This window comes from Onychostoma macrolepis, chromosome 01 (genome assembly GCF_012432095.1).
Source record: "Onychostoma macrolepis isolate SWU-2019 chromosome 01, ASM1243209v1, whole genome shotgun sequence".
In the NCBI taxonomy this organism is placed as follows: Eukaryota; Metazoa; Chordata; class Actinopteri; order Cypriniformes; family Cyprinidae; genus Onychostoma; species Onychostoma macrolepis.
Genome location: NC_081155.1, coordinates 7,900,089 through 7,922,327, shown reverse-complemented (window position 1 = coordinate 7,922,327; position 22,239 = coordinate 7,900,089). Strand labels below are relative to the sequence as shown.

General features: G+C 36.6%; 1 protein-coding gene and 1 long non-coding RNA gene across 2 annotated transcripts; one reads left to right on the top strand and one right to left on the bottom strand.

Moving 5' to 3' along the window:
• The first annotated feature begins 550 nt into the window (after nt 1-550).
• LOC131536188 (uncharacterized) lies at nt 551-5,547 on the top strand. Its single transcript, XR_009269881.1, has 3 exons — nt 551-1,046; nt 2,052-2,202; nt 4,047-5,547. It is a non-coding gene; the product is annotated as an uncharacterized LOC131536188 (long non-coding RNA).
• LOC131536118 (adhesion G protein-coupled receptor E1-like) lies at nt 1,606-21,665 on the bottom strand. The gene is made up of 20 exons (XM_058768861.1): nt 21,574-21,665; nt 20,785-20,836; nt 20,598-20,630; nt 17,500-17,544; nt 16,904-17,284; nt 16,763-16,819; nt 15,562-15,945; nt 15,403-15,426; nt 14,927-14,958; nt 14,628-14,702; nt 14,340-14,529; nt 12,317-12,433; nt 11,999-12,180; nt 11,740-11,901; nt 11,459-11,665; nt 11,149-11,381; nt 10,869-10,935; nt 7,522-7,613; nt 7,273-7,435; nt 1,606-2,104 (listed from the first exon to the last, which is right to left on the bottom strand). The coding sequence occupies exons 2-20, from the start codon at nt 20,834-20,836 to the stop codon at nt 2,048-2,050; spliced, it is 2,553 nt and encodes an 850-aa protein (XP_058624844.1). The 5' UTR covers nt 21,574-21,665; the 3' UTR covers nt 1,606-2,047.
• Between the last annotated feature and the right edge of the window lie 574 nt (nt 21,666-22,239).

Here is a 22,239-nt window from a genome sequence, read left to right as displayed (position 1 = left end):
GTGTTTGTATGTTGGCGCACTATATGCAAGCTTTGGGTATTGTATAATTTACCTTATATAATATTTTAAAGGCAGGAGTAGAATTTAATAAACTAATTACAGCGTTAATGAAGTTCTTGAGAAATAGCAGTCTAAAGAACAGAATACAGAAAATCTTCCTTGTGTTCCATCTTCAACACACTCCAGTACAGTAGGTGGCGGTATGCACCTTTCCAGTTCCAGTTTTCAACCCGCCAATAAACTCACAGAAGAAGATGATGTTGGCACACTTTCTACGTGAGCCGTCATTCTGATTAATGTTATCAGAGAAGAAGACTGATAAAATAAGTTTTAAAGCAAGATATAATTATGTAGGTACCATATTGTGAAGCAGAAATGAAAGCAATAATACATATTAATATAATAAAGTCATGGCGGAAACAATGGGAGGAAGAAAGTAAAAGACGTCATTTATATAAGATTAGACAATTAAGCAGCAGGAAAAATGAAATCAATCGGAAGAAGTCCCAGAGTGCAAACTATAATGTCTAGAATGAGGTTAGGTCACACTGGGTTAAATAAAACTATGTTTTTATTGAAAAAGCATCCTTCAGGTTTGTGTGATTGTGGAATGGAAGATGAGTCAGTGGAGCATGTTATTTGTCACTGCATTAATTATGAGATGCAAATAATAAGATTAAAAGATGAGTTAAAGAAATATGGGGGTGAATGTATTAAGTCTTACGGATATATTAAATGATGGGCAGACATATAAAGCTGTATTTATTTTTCTGAAGGAGTCTGGATTAATGAATAGATTGTAGGTTTTTTTATTTTATTTATTTTTTATTTTTTAAAGAAAAAATACATCTCTGGTCCACACTCCAGTACAGCAGGTGGCGGTTATGCACCTTAAAAAGTAGTTGTCTCCTGCCAATTAAAAAGAAGAAGAAGAACAAGAAGAAGAAGATGAAGATGATGAACTTTTGGGTAGAGTCTGTGCAAATATAAGTTTAAAAGGTTTCTCCCTACCTCTTAGTTCTTGGCTGATGAAGGGCACAAACAAGGTACCGTTTTAATTTCATGCTGTGTGGTAAACTTTGAGAGACTTTGAAGTGTTTATTTTATCTTTCTCCTTTGAAGCTATTAACTAACGTTTAGCGGGTCGTTAGCATATATGTAGGTTTAGAATATCAGTCCATCTGTTCAGCCGTGAATGCTACAAATATAATGCGTATAATATTTTTGTTTCACTCATTATAAGTTTCTTTTAATTTATATATATTTATTATATTATATTATATTATATATATATATATATATATATATATATATATATATATATATATATATATATATATAATTAAGCTGATTTTCATAATTTATGAAGGAGTTACATCTCTTGCAAGGGGATTATTATTTGAGTCTCTCTCTCTCTCTCTCTCTCTCTCTCTCTCACACACACACACACACACAATGACACTTTTAAGATCAAGTTACTATCAATAAAATAGTTTCAGGAAAGCTGCACATTTGCGAGTAATTCACATTCACACACTCTCTGTTGCTCCATCTCTTCAAAATTTTGTAACATTAATGAGTTCAAATAATACAGGAAAACACAAATGTGACATGAACGAAAGCAAAATGCAATTCATGTTTTAATATAAAATTCAAGCTAAGTATCAGATTCATTTTACACTAAAGACATTAGCTGTTAATTTTTTCTTATTTTTATAGTTTAGTTTTATATGTAAATTCACAATATCAATAAAACCTGTGTCCCTCATTCCTGAAAAAAAAAAATTGCTATTATTTTAATAGTGATTATTTTGAGAAATCTATAAAACTATGATTTTCACCCTCAACTAATTAAACAAACAAACAAACAAAGCTGTTTTAGTTCTCTTTTAAACTTTTAAGTAGTGAAACATCACAAAATGTAAGTCTCAGGTGTCCCCAGAATGTGTTAAACATCCAAAAACATAGATTCTGTTATATTAAAACAGCTGTATATTAATGGCACTTGAGCAGTTTTTATCACTTCCTGAATATGATGCTGTTGTCCTCAGTGTTGTTTGACACAGCAAAGACATCTGAAGAACTTCCTGTACTGCTGCCTGACCTGGATAATAATGAGACGAGAGGAGCTGAGTGATTTCATAAGATCAGTTTAACCTCTGAAACTCATGAACCAGAATAGAGTTTGTTTAGAATAAACAGGTAAGAGTGGCTTTTAGAGATTAGATGTACTCTCTGAGTAAATATTCATGCTTTACTTCTCTTCCATGTAGCCTACTGTCTCGGGAGACACTGAATAACTCTGATGCTGGCATAAAAAAAGTAGTAGTTTTAAAAGCTTGGGGATCAAAGGCATTCTCTGTATTTTTAAATTAGAGGTTTTGACTGTTGGAGATTTTTGGCTAATTTGAATATTCTATCACAGGAAGGAAATGAAAGAGTAACAGTTTAAAGCAGCACTGTGTAACTTTTTCTGTGTTCAAAATTTGCAAAATATAATGAGCGAGTACATCTTCCAAACCGCCTTTTTGTCTTATCCCGAATTACTACAGTACACTTCTAATAAGTGCTTATATCTGGACTATTGTAGCCTGTTCGTCACCACTGCGGAGTAACACATACCTGCATGAATCGCCATTGACATAAACTTAGAGAAGTAGCTCTGGTTAGAATGTTCTTCTGCGGGATGCGTGCAGTTCTGTTTATTAACTTCTAGAGCACCAAAAGTTACATAGTGTTGCTTTAAACAAACTGCATCTGACATTCCTCTTTAAAAGTCAAGGACTACCAAAATAAGATGACCACAGTAAAAATATCCAGATTACACACACTGTAAAAAATCCAATTAACAAAATTTAACGAGAAAATCATGTAACACATTTGATTTTTTTGAGTGGACATTTAGAAAGTGTTTTATGAGTTGTATATCAGAAGAAAAGTGGATATTTAAGTGTATGTCAAGTTCAGGCATCAGGTAAGTGGCACTGAATAAATATTTGTACTTAACATTAAACTGAATTTATCAAAACATATATTAAAAATGTGCAAATGTTTTATTTAAGACAAATATATTTATACACAAACCTACAACATATATAAAAACATTGAATAAGCGTTGTATGATATGTCTGAGGAAAATTTAAGTGAAGGGAATGCCACAAGTAACTTTTGACATTTAGTGTTTTATGGATTAAACAAGGGCTGTGTTACCATAATGAATTTGAGCTAATTTTGGTATGTTGTATGATATTTTTGTATTTCCGTGACGTGAACAGATAAGAAGAGATTGCACGGTCTTTCTCTCTTTTATAAGCTATTATGCTTAATATGACTAACGTTAACCACAGTAATGTGCTCATTTGAAGTTAACATGAGTGTGTTGAATGGATTTTTGCGTGTGTAAACTTTTGCAATTGTCCCATGAAGTAAAAAGATGACATTAAACATAACTAGCAACCAGCCACGGAGAAATGTCGCTCTTTTCAAATGGGCGGATTAACGTTATGGTGTTTCTGGTCTCCTGAATGCTTCGGAAGAGAAGTTCGTCGTTCCGAACGAAAATTTACAAGTGATGTTTTAGAAACAAATTTCGGGAGGAGCACGCACAGACAGCCAATTCATCATTAGTAATTACACCATTTATCCAATCAGCGCAAGAGAGAACCCCTATAAATAATCAAGCACGTCCTACCTTCATTATCTCTCGGCTTTCAGCATCCCTCCACAATTGATCAATCAATTTGTAAAACGTCACCATTGGTATTTATCAACAACAGGCAGGACCGTTATATTTTGATATTATTTTTATGCTATTTAAGGTAACTTAGCCCTATAATATGAAATGTACATGTTCTATTACAAATCCAGTCAGCATCAATGCTCCCTGTTGTGCAATGGATTGTGGAATGGATTTGGGTTGCATAAACAAAGGGTTGCAACTTCTGTTTCATCACAAATTTAATTAACTGATATTGTTACATTGTAAATTATTTAAAAGGCATAATTTCAATTTTTGAACTTAAAATGTACTTTTCTTTCTCCATCAGGGTGTGGCCAAAGGTTTCATTGGTGCTTTGTCATCATTGCAAGATTTCAAATGCAACCCAGTCAGTTCTTCCAAGGCACCAAACGCTGGCTCGTGACCAGACCGCCCCACTGAAACTACATACTGTGTGGACTTTGAAGACGAGGGGTTTATTGTTTTCATTCCAGGTAATATGTGTAAATGTGTTGAGTTTTTACTACAATTATAATGTGCTTTACTATTCTCAGTGGCATCTACGCTAATATCAGTCTGTTTCATTATTATTCCGAGGTCACCGTAGCCACCCGGATCCAGTCCGTTTCCAGATCAGATGGTGGGTCAGCACCTAGAGACAACCTCTACAGCCCTGAATGTCAGCGGAGACCACGTCAGCTAGATGAGCTCCAGAGACAGATCCCCTCCGAAGACCTCTTTGGCCATCGGGACAAGACCACAAGAACCAGACAAGTCCTCTGCTCAATCTGACCTGTGTTGCAGCCTAGAATTAAACCACACCATGCTGGTTTCATCTGGCCAGAGGAGAACTGCCCCCTGACTGAGCCTCGTTTTTCCCAATGTTTTCTACCCAATTTCTGTCACCGATGGAGTTTTGGGTCCTTGCCGCTGTCACCTTTGGCTTGTTTTTTGTTTTTGTTTTTTTGGGGGAAGCTTGGCTGATTGCAAAGACATTATTGGAAGAGATCTGAACTGGATGATGTCAACACTGAATCACCAATGAACTGACTTTAACTGGAAAAATTACTCTTGCATTATTGACAATCTATTTTCCTGTTTGACTGTAAAGCTGCTTTGACACAAATCAGTATTGTATAAAGCGCTATATAAATAAAGATGACTTGATTTGATTTTATATACTGTAACATCTTTTTCTTTTTTTTTTTTTTTTTTTTTTGACTTCTGCCTAATTTTAAAGATGTAATTGTGATGAGTAATAATATTTGTAAATGTTTGTTTTCTAACATTTTGTTTAGCTTGTTTAGTTTCTCTTAGTTCATTAAACATTTTTCTGTTTAAATTCAACTGAATTTTGCAGTTGTATTACATGATGTAATGTACAAACCCGATTCCAAAAAAGTTGGGACACTGTACAAATTGTGAATAAAAACAGAATGCAATGATGTGGAAGTTTCAAATTTCAATATTTTATTCAGAATACAACATAGATGACATATCAAATGTTTAAACTGAGAAAATGTATCATTTTAAGGGAAAAATAAGTTGATTTTAAATTTCATGGCATCAACACATCTCAAAAAAGTTGGGACAAGGCCATGTTTACCACTGTGTGGCATCCCCTCTTCTTTTTATAACAGTCTGCAAAGGTCTGGCGACTGAGGAGACAAGTTGCTCAAGTTTAGGAATAGGAATGTTGTCCCATTCTTGTCTAATACAGGCTTCTAGTTGCTCAACTGTCTTAGGTCTTCTTTGTCGCATATTTTCTCTTTATGATGCGCCAAATGTTTTATATGGGTGAAAGATGTGGACTGCAGGCTGGCCATTTCAGTACCCGGATCCTTCTTCTACGCAGCCATGATGTTGTAATTGATGCAGTATGTGGTCTGGCATTGTCATGTTGTAAAATGCAAGGTCTTCCCTGAAAGAGACGACGTCTGGATGGGAGCATATGTTGTTCTAGAACTTGGATATACCTTTCAGCATTGATGGTGCCTTTCCAGATGTGTAAGCTGCCCATGCCACACGCACTCATGCAACCCCACATACCATCAGAGATGCAGGCTTCTGAACTGAGTGCTGATAACAACTTGGGTTGTCCTTGTCCTCTTTAGTCCGGATGACATGGCGTCCCAGTTTTCCAAAAAGAACTTCAAATTTTGATTCGTCTGACCACAGAACAGTTTTCCACTTTGCCACAGTCCATTTTAAATGAGCCTTGGCCCAGAGAAAACGCCTGCGCTTCTGGATCATGTTTAGATATGGCTTCTTTTTTGACCTATAGAGTTTTAGCCGGCAACGGCGAATGGCATGGTGGATTGTGTTCACCGACAATGTTTTCTGGAAGTATTCCTGAGCCCATGTTGTGATTTCCATTACAGTAGCATTCCTGTATGTGATGCAGTGCTGTCCAAGTGCCCGAAGATCACGGGCATCCAGTATGGTTTTCCGGCCTTGACCCTCACACACAGAGATTGTTCCAGATTCTCTGAATCTTTGGATGATATTATGCACTGTAGATGATGATAACTTCAAACTCTTTGCAATTTTTCTCTGAGAAACTCCTTTCTGATATTGCTCCACTATTTTTCGCCGCAGCATTGGGGGAATTGGTGATCCTCTTCCCATCTTGACTTCTGAGAGACACTGCCACTCTGAGAGGCTCTTTTTATACCCAATCATGTTACCAGTTGACCTAATAAGTTGCAAATCGGTCCTCCAGCTGTTCCTTATATGTACATTTAACTTTTCCGGCCTCTTATTGCTACCTGTCCCAACTTTTTTGGAATGTGTAGCTCTCATGAAATCCAAAATGAGCCAATATTTGGCATGCAATTTCAAAATGTCTCACTTTCAACATTTGATATGTTATCTATATTCTATTGTGAATAAAATATAAGTTTATGAGATTTGTAAATTATTGCATTCCTTTTTTATTCACAATTTGTACAGTGTCCCAACTTTTTTGGAATCAGGTTTGTATGTCAACTGGAGCTTTAAAGGGTTAGTTCACCCAAAAATGTAAATATGCTAGTAATTTACTGACCCTTAGGCCGTCCGATATGTAGGTGACTTTTTTTAAATTAATTCCTGTATGTTTAGTCTGTATGAAAAAAAATATATATGGAGATTGTTATTAATTAAAGGCTATTATGTGTTGTAATGTGTGTGTTTTTAGTCATTGATAAACACCAGTTAATCATTTTTTAGCATTTTGTTAAACTATAAAAATAGGTGTATTTATTATGATAATTGCCAAATAATAAATCTTAGTTGAGGTAACATATAAAACACATGGAGTAAATGGTTAGATTTTAATTGACATAACTTGCTGTGGTCTTCTAAATGTTTGACCAATTAACACATTTTTGTTGAATGGACTATCAAACTAGTTCAGTAAAGGTTGAGCCAACTAAAAAATAGCAATTCAGATAACACTTTGAAGTCAGAAATTTACTGAATGTAAAAAATTCAGTGGAACTAGTTACTAAATAATAATTTGTTGAAACCGCTTGAAATGTTTTACAGTGCATGTAAATTAATTAAAGTCTCACCTCATTATTGAGGACACAATAGATCAAGAAGATGAAGGTTCCCTGCTGGGAGTTCAAGATCAGGAACAGGATCTCCAGCACCTTACTGCCATTAGTGAAAAAACCCAGAATCCAGGAGCAACCAAGAACCACAAACTGAGCCAGTGTTTTAAACACCATTATCCTGCCAATAAACAGGGAAAGAGAGAGAGTTTATGTGTCTTTACTGACTATGTGGTTTCCTATAGAGTGATTAAATGATAATGTTACTTGGCTTGTTTCATCATTGAAACTTCAGCATTGAGATTTGTGAGAGTTGAGCTCAGACGGCTGAAGATCTTGATGAAGAGAATCGTGTTTAACTGCAAAGTAGAAGAGTAATTAATCACCTTGCTCCCTTACAGTTGGTCTCTCCCATTGCGTTGAATGCTTATGGGGTAAACTCCTGTTTACTCTGAATACTGAAGCCTGATTTATTTTCATGTTCGTGTAGCTGCACAAACAATTGTCACTTCAGAAAGGGGTGGAGCTGACTTCTATATAAGTCAGCCCTGAGCGAATTTGTGCTCTGAATTTTACCCATCCAAGTTCACACACACACAACAGTTATAGTGAACAAAAACACTCTATGAGCACACACCCAGAGCAGTGGCAGGCATTTTTGCTGCGGCACCCACGGAGCAGTTGGGGGCTCCGTGCCTTGCTCAAAGGTTTCAACTCAGTTGTGGTACTGAATGTGGAAGACAATGCTGTACATTTAATCTCCCCACCTACAATCCCTGCAGGTACCGGAGACTAAAACCAGCAACCTTTGGGTTACAAGTCTGACTCTTTACCTATTAGGCCACGATTGCCCCCAGCAAATAACAAATAAATACCAAGGCAGTGTCAGGTCACATTCCCTTTACAGGATGGTGAGACACCTCCTCTTATGGGCACAGGGCAATCTACTCTCAGTGAGAGCAACTCACATGCTGGGCAGACTGAACCAAGGAACGGACATGCTGTCCAAGGACAATATAGCTCCAGGAGAATGGAGACTATATCTCCAAGTGGTTCAAACAATCTGGTCTATCTTCAGGAGGGCAGAGGTAGACCTCTTTGCCTCAGAAGATAACTCTCACTGCCCAATATTTTTCTAGAGAGACTGAGATGCTCTGGCCCATGATTGGCCCAGCGCTTGCCACTATGCCTTCCCTCCAATTGCCCTGCTTCCTGAGGTCATCAGTTGGGTCAAGGAAGTCAGGTGCATGGCCCTCCTACTGGCCCCACTCTGGTGGACGAGGTTCCCTGAGTTAATCCAGCTGCTAGTGGCAGACCTTTGGCCAATTCCATTGAGGAAGGACCTGCTCTCTCAAGCACCCCTTTCAAGCTCAAAGTCTATGTGGCAGCCATAGTGGCAAATTGCAATCTCATAGCTAGACAGTCAGTCGGCAAAAATTACCTTGTCATTAATCCACTTCTTCCTCATACTATGCCAGCTTGGGACTAATCTATAGTCCTTAGAGCCCTGCGAGTCTCTCCTTTTGAGCCGCTCCAGTCGGCTGACTTCCAGCCCCTGTCACTTAAGACCACCCTCCTTCTGGCTTTAGCGTCAATCAAGCGAGTGGGCGATTTACAAGCACTGTCATTCAGTGCTCCATGCCTTGAGTTTGGGCCTAATGACTGTAGAGTCGTCCTCAGACCAAGACACAGCTATTTGCTCAAGGTGCTCTCCACTCCACACTCCATGTGTTCAGAGCACAGGTCATTACCCTCTTCATAATTCAGAGGACAAGCATGGTCCACACGAACTCTGTATGGTTTAGGCTCTTGGGGTGTATGCAGAGCAATCTAGCCACTTACAGCTTTCAGAGCAGCTCTTTGTTTGCTTCAGAGGCCGCTATAAAAGGCTGCCAGTCAACAAAGCAGAGACTATCTCGCTGGATGTTGTGTTTTCTGCGGAGTTCGGTCATTTGTGAGATTTTTGTTTAATCCAATGTTTATCAATGTATAAAAATTGTATACATGTTGCAAATAGCAGTTTATAGTGTAGTGCCCCTTTAAGAGGAGTGTCCTGTGAGAAACATGTGACCGGTGTTTACTATAAAAAGGAAGTGGGAGATTCATTTAATTTGTAATGACTTTCAACCCGGTGTGCAGCCACTTGGTAAGCTCTCTTAATTTCAAATGTTTTCTTGTCTGCTTTATGATTCATGTTGTCTGCTGTCGCCATGCTATGTTGTTGTATTATGTTTACTTTCTTTAGCTTTATGTTTGAAGTGTGAAGCGTGTACATACAAACAAATTATGAAGTAATGATGATGATTATTATTATTATTATTATTATCATTTAATATTATTATATTTGTATTTTTGACTAATGTTATTTATTGTTGCTTATATTTATTGAGGTAATGAACTGGGGCTGTTTGTAGTATGTATGAAAATTTAAATGTTGCATTTCCTGTTTTTCAGGTTTATTACCTGGTTATCCTTTGTGAAAACAAACAAAAAAATAAATAAATAAATAAACAAACACATGTGGAATACCGAGTAATATCCTTTGTACACTGGGTTGCCCTTTCCGTGGGAAGAAAATGGAACACTGGATAGTTGACGCTATCGCCCTGGCTTATGCCTCTGTAGGCTTACAGCGTCCTATCAGAGTGGGGGCCCATTCCACCAGAGGAATGGTCTCCTCCTGGGCATGGTCCAGTGGAATTTCTATTGGTGGTATTTTTGTAGCTGCCAGCTGGTCTTCGTCGTCTGCCTTTCAACAGATTTTATAACTTGAAAATCCCTGCCCTTCAGGCACAGATTTTGTCTGTCTATTTTATGTAATCTCCTGTATAAGCGGAGAAGGTCTTATGTTAGACCCCAGCAGGGTGGTTTGGGTCTCATAACTGGCTCATGCTTGTAGGAGCCCTCATTATAGGTGCGCTGGAGCAACACAATGCGAGAGATTGTTTAAAAGGGAACGCTCCGTTTACTAATGGAACCTTAGTTCCATGCCATGCTCCGTCAAAAGATTTTGACCAAATGACACTCAGAGCCGACATATACAGTATAACAGATTCATTGTTGAGATTCATACACTGATTTTTAATGTCTCTCTTTTTTTTTTTTTTTTTTTTTAGTTGACACAGTAGTTCAAAATGTCTGTGATTTATCATGCTTTTAAAATCCTTCATAAATTATTATGACACTGTTGGATACATTGTGTAATCACAGAGCTATTATGATTAAAAACTTTAGATTAATAACACATCACAAAAACTGAATCTAGGTGATGATTGCGCTGTTATCATCAATAACAAACCAATATCAACTGGTTGCAGTCTCTTTTTTAGCCCAGAAATATAATGTTATAAAGTCAAGAGGCCAACTAAAGCAAACACTAATTACCTTTAACAGTCGGCTTCACCCCTTTTGGCAGGCTGAAGTGCCATTTGTTCGTGCAGCTACACAAACGTGAACAAATCAGGCTGCAGTATTCAGAGTAAACAGGAGTTCAACCCATAAGCGTTCAACGCAATGCTTGTTCTCTTATCTCAGGGAACCGAGATTGCATTATTAACCATAGCATTTTCCTTTTAATATAAATAAAAGTCATTTGAGGAATAAGAAATGTTTACCACTAGTATGACGCAAACAGGACCCAGAAAACTCCAGATGAAGCCTTTATCCATTTTAATCCAGCAGCTTTTTAGGGAAAAAAATCAATATAACAACAATTAGTTTTTTCAGAAATTATTATTTCAGGTGCTGACTGGTGAAAAATTATAGATTTGAACCTTGTGTATGATGCTGATACATCCTGTGTGTATATTTTATCAGATAACAGAAATGTCACAAAATCCCAGAGCTGCTTTATTTCCTTCTAATCAAATTAACTTAAGAACAACAACAACTCACTGTTCACTGCCGTAGCCTTCAGGAACCAGACCGACAGACACACACACCACAACCAGAGCAACCACATATCCAATCACACACAGGAATCCACTGCTAAGCACCTCCCTTTTTTTGGAGCTGATCTGTGATAGGTTCTTCACACAGATGAAGAGCAGCACAGCTTCAATGAACATCCACACAAAGCCGGAGAGAAAGAGGAAGTGCAGAAGGCCTGAGATTACGGCACACAACACCTGGAGACCATGAGAGACGGTTATGATGATTCTCAGTGAGGTTGTGCTGAGCTGTAGGGCTCCTTCATCATTCTCACCTGCTGAGGCCGTATGAGGCTCAGGAACCGCTGTGTGAGCAGGAACAGAAGGTGAGCCAGCAGAAGACTGATGCAGATGTTGATTCGAGCCACATTATTCACTCCAGGCCTCCACTGACAAAGGGCAAAGGTCATCAGGGCCAAACTGAAGAACACCAGCCCCACGATCACACACACCGAATTCAACAGCTCCAGCAGTGAGTCGCTCTGAGAAAACATGTCAGAGAACACGAGTGCCACATCTGTGCTGCTCTTCAGTGTTCACTAGAAATGTTCTGTACCTCTGGTGGGCGGCTGGTTTGCATGATGAGAGCGAATGTGGACAGATGAACACAGGAACACACAGTGTAACTGCTGTTGGTCTTTAAAACAGAACAACCATCTACAATCCACTCGCTGATATTCCAGTACACACAGGACAGAGAACCATTGGGATCTAACTCCTGCAAGAAGAAGAACAATATCAGAACATTGAATATGAGATGTTTTCAGATGTTCATCAGTTTTCAGGTTTGACAAAAACACATTTCAGTCTCTCACTCTGATGTGTCTGAAGGTGAAGTTGACTGGTTTGGTGAGTTTAGTGTTGGTAGTTTTGGGAAGAGTAGCTGAGATCACAGTGGACATCATGGTTTTAGTCATGTTGTTTGATGTGTTGAAGAAGTCTGGCTTCAGTAGATTCTCCATCGTGTTGTAGCTCATGAAAGCCACAGCAGCTGATCCTGTGTGACAGAAACAGAAACTACAGTACATGCAATACTATGTAAAACAATCAAAAAAAAGTAAGCAAATGTGGTTTTGTGGTGATGGTATGACATCTCTCTTTTTTTCCTTCACACACTGAGACATTTGACATACTTTCAATGTTGTTCCTGGCAATCCCAATGAGATCAATGTCCACAGAAGAATTTGATGTGTCAAGTCGAGGGATTTTCTCTAAGGTGAACTGTGGTCCAACCATGATGACTTGACCCTCTGATTAAACAAACAGTTATGTGCTAAAGTTATTTATATATATATATATATATATATATATATATATATATATATATATATATATACAGTATATAGTACTTTTTATGAAAGGCTAATTCAATCATTCAATTTGCAAGACAAAGAAAACTATTTAGTATTGTTGGGTTTTCATCTCTGATGTAGTTTAAACCCTTTAGGTTTACTTTTAACCTGCTAACTGCATAAATGTAAATGAAAGCACTATTAACAATTAGGTCATCTGGAGTATACTGTATACTCCAATGCTCAACTTGTTTTGCTTCCAAAATTAAATGTCCAGAATGTCCTTAAAATCAAACACTGTAATTTATTACCACCATAAATCGCACTGGTGACATTCACAACCAAAGATACAGGCAGTGTTCCCAGTCAACAATTTGATCTCACAGTGATGTCACCATGAGCTCACAGGATACTCGTGATGAGGTCACAATGTGAGGTAAAAGTGAGGTAAAAGTGTAACTTCACAGCGCCCTCAATGTGTGCTCATACTAATGGGAGGTCAAAGTGCACTCACTGCACAGAGACCAGGTACCCAGCATGCATTGCAGCATGAAGCTTTTGATTGTCACCATTGTTGAGATTCATAAAACATCTAAATCTCTGTTAATTCTCAATAAGCGCTTTTGTAGATGTCTGACAAAAATAAAGTGTGGTTAGTAATGTCTGAAGCTGGTGATGCTGTTTGTGTAGATGTTTAATCATTCTTTGCTGAGATCATGAGATATTTAATGTCTTTTATTTCAGTTGATTTCATCTACGTCTGTAGCTGGAAGTCAGTAGTATGATTGGCGAACGTTCTTATTACATACATCTGTTGGCTGGGTGTGCACTCAAACTGTGAGCTCATCATGTGAGAGCACTGTGATATCTCTGTGATAGTGTTGAGAAACAGGAAGTAGAATGTCCCCCGGTGACTGATATTTGAACTGCCTCCTCTCAACCTGCTCAACATTTCGAATTCACAATGAGCTCACATATTACTCACACTGTCACCATATGAGAATAGTGTGATGTCACTGTGATCATCACATGATCTCACGTGTTAACTGGGTTTCCTGCTCTCTTATCCACCTTATTCTTCAACATGGAAGTAAGCCTATTGGCGAGACTTCAGATTCATTAGCTGCTATAGGGAAATAACAGAAAGGATAACAACGTGCAGTAACGGTACAACTGTTTGCACTACAAACCAGTATGCTCATAATTACGATAATACATCAAAGAAAATGGTAAGGACACCAATTTGCAACATCAAGCAGCAAAATTAGTTATTTTGTACGGTGGCCGAGAGAGTTCAACGCTCTGCAACTTCAGAAAACACATGCAAATAGAAAAAGCTGCAGCAAATCAAGAAAACATCTTCATCAATTTGACAGCAGGTGCTGCAAATGCTCACAACACAAACAAATAAAGAAACACACTACAAATGCTCACAACACAACCAAATAAAGAATTTTATTTGCAGCATGTTTCTTTGTTTGGTTATGCTGTGAGTATTTGCAGTGTTTCTTTATTTGGTTGTGTTGTGAGCATTTGCAGTGCATGTGTTGAAAAATTGACGAAGTTGTTTTCTTAATTTGCAGGTGTTTTTTTTTTTCTTTTCTATTTTTCAGTTGAGCTCTCTCGGCCACCATAGTTTTGTACATTTGAACAAGTAAAAATAGCTGGATGTGGATGAGACCGGAAGCCAGACCCATACAATTTACAAAAGGCTGCGCCCACTCTTAAGGGAAAACAATTAAATAGCTACTGTAGCGTAATTTGTTGCTGTTTAACCCACTGCTGCTCTCTAGACTAAACAAAGTCACTGACATGCATATGTAATCTGCATTTCCTCATTAATAATAATTGTGTCTCCACTTACCTACAGCAGCAAGAATAAAACTGACATTGCCACTTGTGTCTGTCGGCTTCACTAATGTAGAAATGAGTTTCTCGTTGGCTTTTAACATGCGGTTTCCATAGGAGGCTAGTTCAGTTGAGTTTGCTGCTGCTGATGACTCTACAATTTTCTCTGAAGCGTTGAATACCATATTCAAAATGTTTTCCACAGTCTAAGTTATTGATTAGAAAAATAAGTCCATACTGCTATGGCAATCATTATGTAACACAGATTTGATTTTTTTTTTTTTTTTTTTAAATGAAGACTTACATCCAAAGGAAGCACTTGAGCTGTGAAGTTCTCTATCTGTTCAAGAATATTTTGCAAACATCCTCCAGTCTGACTCTGAAATCACAATTCAGCTTTATATGCTAAATAAAACAGACTGTGATTTTAATCATATTTTACAATGTTAATAGCAAACAAAAGCAAGCACATGTAACCATCAGCAATAAATAGAAAAGCACATTTATATATATTTTTTTCATATCTGCAACATCTTATTGCAATGCTCTTTGGACTATTATTAAATCCAACACTAAAACTTTAACTTCAGAAACTCAACTTACAGTGCATCCTTCCTGCAGTGTTATATTTATACCTGCAATGACAGAAATCAATGAATGTAGCCATGAGTGTGTGGAACAAACATGTTTTTGTAGTTTTACTGTGAAAAAAACACGAAACTAAATTCTAAAGGTGACTAACACTCAATCTCCTCACAGTCAACCATATGGAAACTGAGCAAATATAAATTCTCTTAATATTAATAAACTTATGATTTGTGCACTGAAGCTCATGAAAAAAATGTCTGCTCTGTGGATGAAGTGATGTTTTTACAGCCCTTTTTAGAGCTTGAAGAATGTCGACGTTCACTGCCATTAATGCTGCTAACATCTGAAAGAGTGGGTGAATAGTGAAGTAAATTTCACATCCCTCATCTTTATTTACAGGCATAAACACACTCACACACCTGTTCAGTTCAACAGATCCACAAATATTCTGTCAAAACACAATCAACAGAGGAAACATCAGACTACATTACCAGCTGAGCTCGTCTCTGGTGCGACTGTTGAAAAAGTGACACTGATGTTAGTAACAAATGAAAAGAACAATGGCTGATAAATACCAATGAACAAAGACAGAACTATTATATATATATATATATATATATATATATATATATATATATAATTATAATCACCTGCACAGTATGCTGCTGGGTAGATAGTTGGTCTAACCAACTCATAGACATAATAATTGCCTGGACAGGCTTTGACTTTAATGGGGTAAGACCCGTAATAGCAGCAGTAATTGTTCCAGTGACTGCAGACATCTCGAGTGACGACTCCATCCTCAACTGTTGGGTGTCCACCACGAATCCACAGTGGCATTTGGGCACCACAGCTATAGATTTCAACACACATGTCTGGGATCTGAGTGCTCACACCGTTAATGAAGAGACGATACCAGCCGCTCCAGGTGATACACCGGTCACACTTGTAGGAGTTTGATTGGTGACTGCTGTTGGCTCTCCATGGTTCGTCCAACACAGTGTAGTTGTTGCAGGAGTCAACAGAGGGATAAACTGTTATGAAAATAAGTATATAAGATTGTTAAAAATGGTGCTAGGTAGTATGTGTAAGGTTGGAGACTTCTATATGCCAGAAAAAGGAGGATGTGTTCAGGTAGTAGAGTATGATGCAAAAAAAATAAAATAAAAATTAAATTATATATATATATATATATACACACAATGTGGGAATAGTGACCAAGAAAGAAAACATTTGTTTAATTTCCTAAGGAGGACTGGAATGTAAGGACAAATTTAACTAATATGTACTAAGTTAAAGTTAGACAGTGGATGCAGTAATGCAACTTTTTGAATGCCAACTGCTGTAAAGCTCAGGAGAAGAAGAAGAAAGTGAAAGTGATATGTAGCCAAGTATGGTGTCCCATACTCAGAATCTGTGCATATCAGTGTTTGAACACCTGTCCTAAATTTACTTATTTTAAAATGATAATTTCACGTGGTCTGGATGTGTCATCAGAAACTGTGGTTTTCAATAGAAGTAGTTCCTAAAAAAATTTCTAACATCTTCACCAACTGACAGAAGTATTGGATGAGAACAAAACTCAAAGTGAATTGAGCTGAATAATTAATTCCATAGAGCTACTTTATTGCTTGTTTCATAAATGGTGAACTTTGCATATATTATACTGAGCTGAATTTAATCCAACCCTGAAGGGATATGAGCTGAATAATGACACTATTGTCTTTCTAGCTTGCTTCCTTGACTCATATTTGATTCACTTGACAAGCAAACCCCTCCCAATATATATTCTATAACACAGATCATCACATACATCAGGCCGCAAAATAAGCCAATAGTGTGCTGCATTACCAGTTGAGATGGTCGCTGGTGTGATGGCTGTAGAGCTGGTGTTAATGCTGCTAACATCTGAAAGTGTGGATCAATAGTGATTAATGAACAGAGACACAAACATCATGAAGGTGTAGAAAGAGCTCATGTGAATATAATCACCTGCACAGTAGGCTGCATTGCAGACAGTTGGACTAACCAGCTCATACACATAATAATTGTCTGGACAGGCTTTGACTTTGATGGGAAAAGACCTGATATAGCAGCAGAAATCACCCCACTGAGAGCAGGCCTCTCGAGTGACGACTCCATCCTCAACTGTTGGGTGTCCATGAGGTATCCACAGTGAGGCATAAGTGCCACAGTGACCATATTCAACACACGTGTCTGGGATGTGAGCACTCAGACCATTAACGAAGAGACGATACCAGCCGCTCCAGGCGACTGAGACGTCACACTTATAGACTGAAAAGGGTATATTACTGATGTCTCTCCATGGTTGGTCCAGCACAGCGTAGTTGTAGCAGGGGTCAGACAGATTAGCTGTTATGGAGGAATTTATATATCTTCTTATTTAGCATTAACGTAATTACTTGAGTTATATAGTTCATGAACATTACTAGCAGTCGTTCACATACAGTATCCTTCAGAAATACAGACAGTATTACTGAAATCACCAGAAACGTGTTGATTTATATTCTAATACACATGCAGTATCTGCACATTTACAGTAAAAACATCACAGCACAATACATTACCAAATGTGGTTGTCTCTTGCGTGACAGTTACACAGGCCAAGACATCTGAAAAAATGATAATGATACAAATGAATTATCAACATTACACTGTAAAAAATTGCTGTAAAAAAACGGCCATATTCTGACAGTAACATCCTGTTTTTTCATTACAACAATAAAATTCCGTTAAAAAATAATGAATTCTGGGTAATATTTTTTTGGTTGTTATAATTGTGTTAGTAAGAAGCATATGTTATAACAACAAAAGCTAAAAAAAAAAAATGTAAGTAAATGTGTTTGTGTTGTAATCATCATGAAGCTGCCCACTTCTCTGACCTTATTCTGTCTTTAATGAAGTGTTGTGGCTTTTTTATTATTAGTTTCATGTTCTGATATGTGCTACGATACGACAAAACAGTCAACTATGAAAAATCATAAAACATCTTGTGCACAAAACCTTCAGTACTACTGCATAATTAAGACCCTTACAGACATCAAGAATCAGCATATGAATCTCAACAATGGTGAGTCAAAATCTTCATGCTGCAATGCATGCTGGGTACCAGCACAGTACAAAACTCACACATGACTCCCAGCATGCATTGCAACATGAATAAATTATGCCACTGAATTGTCCTCTTATTTTCTCTAATTCTTTATATTTGATTTTATAATTGCTTTTGTTTTTTGTGTTGAGTTATATTAGCATGTTTTGTGATGTTCAGAGTTGATCTGTTTATTTATTTTGGTTGATAGTCACCACTGTTGAGATTCATACGCTGATTCTTGAGGTGTGTGTTTCATAGCACTTCAGAGCTTTTTTTTTTTTTTTTATAAATTGTCAGTAATGTTTTTAACAATCATACATAAGCTAGAGCAAAAGAATGAGCAGGCTGTTATTACATCATCACTTTGATAACAGAAGAGACACTGGAGAAAAAAAATATAATGCTTGATGATGGTTCAGTCATTAACAAAACACAACTAACAATATTACAGATTTTGCTTTGGTTATTTTTGCTATAACAACTGTGTTTTAAAACACATGTTTACAACAGCCAAAGACAAGCTGATGTTAAGAAGTCAAGGTTCAAGAGCCCAACTAAAGCTAACAATGATCTCCATCATGGTAGTTAAAAAAACCCAACAACAACTTGCATTTCTGTGAACGTCTGACAGAAATATCATCAGTCTGGTTAGTAATTTGTGAAGTAATGCTGATTTAGGAGCTGTTTAATCAGATCTTGAGAGGTTTAATGTCTTTCTTTCAGTTTATTTCATCTAAGGCTGTGGCTGAAGTCAGTTGTAGTTCTTGTGTTTCTCTTTCATTCAGTGATTCTGCTTGTTAACAGCATCTGTTCATCACTAATGCACAATCATCACTTAATTAATCACAGAATTATCTCATTAACTTCAGCACTGATTCAGTGTTACTCTAACACTCTGTAGTGTGCACACATTATAAGTGTTCATTTAAAACTGAGGATTTTGTTGTGGGGTTTGAAGGGTTAAAGATGTAAGAAGAAAAAAAACTGCATGAAATGTAATTTAACAGCAATAAACTGTAATTAATTTTCGGCAACAAACTGTAGAAAAACAGTTACTTACTGGCAACCGTGCTGCCAGTAGATTACCGTTATTTCAAGGAAAAACCAGCAATTTACTGTAAAATGTAACAGTCAGATTAACCAAACGAAAAAAGTTATTTTTACTGAAATATTAGTGAAGGTCCACAGAAAACAGTCATGCAAAGTCATGAACGGATAAGGAGAGTAAATATTAAACTGAACTGTTTTAATGTGTTTTTGTACAAGAGAGATCTGTTAGTTTAATGTTGTTTTGTGGGTCACCATTGTGCTGGAGAGTAGAGCCTGTGCTTCAGTCAATGATGAACCACAAACACTGATGTTCTGCTGCTTTGTTTTTTTTAAGTCAATAAGTTTTTAAGCAGCGATGATCATTTTAAGTACTTCAACACATGCCTGTGTATTATAGCGGATTATGAGCTGCAACGATTTGAGTTAAAGACATGTTTTTAGTTATTTAAGGTGTTTGCAGTTTTATACTGAGAAATATTTATTCTCAGTGGACTTAAGTGATATAAGTTCACAATACTAACGCCATATGAATACCAATATTTTAAACTCGAACTGTTTGAACCAATTGGAGCAGAGTTAATTTCCATGGTAGAATAACAGTAACATGCTGTAAAAATTAAGGGCTGTAAATTAACAGTAGAGGGCTGTAAATTAACAGTACATTACTGGCAACTCTGCTGCCAGTACATTACTGTTATTTAACGGCACAATTTTTTACAGTGTAGAAAGGGAGCATACGACGTATAGTAGACAACTGACCAAAAACATAAAACAATGACCAAAAACAGCATGGCAGGCTTTTAGTTTAAGGGAAACATCACTGACATCACTGACATCACATGCAGTCAATGCACTATTAGAGTCCTACAACTTGTTTTTAGTCTACTTCAGAGCTTCAGAGGAGGGATATATTAATGAATTAAATTTCTTAAGTTTCTGCATAACTTCAGATGACGTCTTATGAAGTATTACTGGCATGATTATAAACTGAAGCTATCAATCTATCTATTTATCTGATAGCTTCAGTTTCTAACTACAGTCATTATAAAGCATGATCAAGATAAAGACACTTAAGTTTGGAAGGACATGAGGGTGTGTGTGTGTGTGTGTGAATAATAAATAAATAAGGTGAACTATTACATCTCAACTCTTGGCTGTTCATCACATTAATGTTACAGTCCATGCATCTGAATGAAAGCAGCATTAAATGATTAAAGTAAATGAGGTAAGGCTATAGAGTTTTATCCAGCCATTTTAAGGCATGAAGAAAAAATAAATAAAAATCCATATGCTAAACAAACTAACTGCTGTCTGTTCACTAATGGACAGGAAAGAGATGTCCAGAACAAAATATCAGTTAAGTTACTGTAAGTAAAACATAAATAAATAGCATACTTTGCATGTTAAATATACAGGTTTGCTCCTCGCAAACAGGATGAACATACAAATGTTTGTGACACATGAGTAGCACATATATTTTTAGCAAAAAAGTAAGAAGAAAAACTCACAGGTTATACTTACACAGCATAACAGAGATCGGTGCTCTTATAAAACCTGTCATTAAATATGAAGAAATAAAATACTACAGTCATCATCTGACCACAATTTTTCTCATAAATATTTTTGGTTCAGTGTGAACCAACCATTGCATGCTAATCGTGACAATCAATCAATCAATCAATCACTAAATAAATACATACACACTCACCTGTCTGAAAGGAAGCCATTGTCAGTTGACAATTGGGTGTTTTTATCTTCATCTAAAAGCCAGATCAGAGGGGTAAAAACAAAACAATTTAGATTTGCTTTTGACTTCTGTTTGTTTCCTCTTTTTGTCCAACAATTCCACAAAAATGATTTATAAATTCAGAATATGAATAATTTATTGACAAAGCATAATTAAATAAAGGATGGAAGGATTATCTTATAGATACTACCAGTGCTGGGAGTAATGCATCACAAGTAAAGTTAGTTATGTAATTAGATTACTTTTTTCAATTAATTATTATCTATTCATTTTAAATTTACAATGACATATCTGAGATTCTTTTTCAAATGAGTAACACAAGTTACTTTTTTTTGCCATTTATTCACTGACATATCGCCAGTCCTCATGTTTGTAGAAACTGGGAGAAAGTGCAGAGACAGATGTGCTTCCTTTGGTAAAACAAATAAATAAAAATACATAAATAATAAAATAAACCCAGCCCAGGTGACAAAGTAATGCAAAACTAACTAAAGTAATGCATTTCTTTACATAAAAAGTAACTAAGTAACGTAATTAACCTTTTTATGTAGTGTTGAAATATTGAAATGCCCTACTTTTAAAAGTACATTTTGCCAACACTGGATATTACAGGTGACAGAAGCGATTTAAAGGACTTATGGTGAGTACAAATTACTCAAATCACAGTCCGTGATCACACATCGACACATGCTGCAGTGTGTTTGATTTACAGAGAATGTTTGTTCATCATCATAAGCAGAAAGATCTTACCTGATATGAGCTGAAATACAGTGACCCTCACCGACACAACTGACTGCTTAACTATTAAAATATTTGTGTGTTGAGATGTTTATAGAGAAGTTAACAAATCATCATTCTGACAAGGAAATACATGCTCAAGCTCACTGTTTCCTTCTCAAATTCAAATTCAGATGAATGCATGGAAAAACTTACATATGCAGTTCCTTGTCAGTGCATTTTCATATAAACATGACGTTTGCTTTCTAGCAGGCATATTATACTTGAATATCTAATAGTATCACCTTAATTTAATCATAGGTAATTCCCTATCAGGTTTGATCAGATTTAACCTATGGGCTCCAAAATTGATCATTAGTTGTTGTTTTTTTCCTCAGCTCTACACTGTAAAAAATTGTGCCGTTAAATAACAGTAATGTACTGGCAGCAGAGTTGCCAGTAATGTACTGTTAATTTACAGCCCTCTACTGTTAATTTACAGCCCTTAATTTTTACAGCATGTTACTGTTATTCTACCATGGAAATTAACTCTGCTCCAATTGGTTCAAACAGTTCGAGTTTAAAATATTGGCATTCATATGGCGTTAGTATTGTGAACTTATATCACTTGAGTCCACTGAGAATAAATATTTCTCAGTATAAAACTGCAAACACCTTAAATAACTAAAAACATGTCTT

What these genes read in the sequence shown, in the direction of transcription:
- LOC131536118 (XM_058768861.1), bottom strand. Translation starts at nt 20,836, where the DNA reads ATGAAGATAAAAACACCCAATTGTCAACTGACAATGGCTTCCTTTCAG. An exon ending in CACTGCAGGAAGGATGCACT is followed by an intron (nt 14,703 to 14,926) that starts GTAAGTTGAGTT and finishes TTGTGATTTCAG; the next exon opens with AGTCAGACTGGAGGATGTTT. An exon ending in TCACCTTCAGACACATCAGA is followed by an intron (nt 11,902 to 11,998) that starts GTGAGAGACTGA and finishes TTCTTCTTGCAG; the next exon opens with GAGTTAGATCCCAATGGTTC.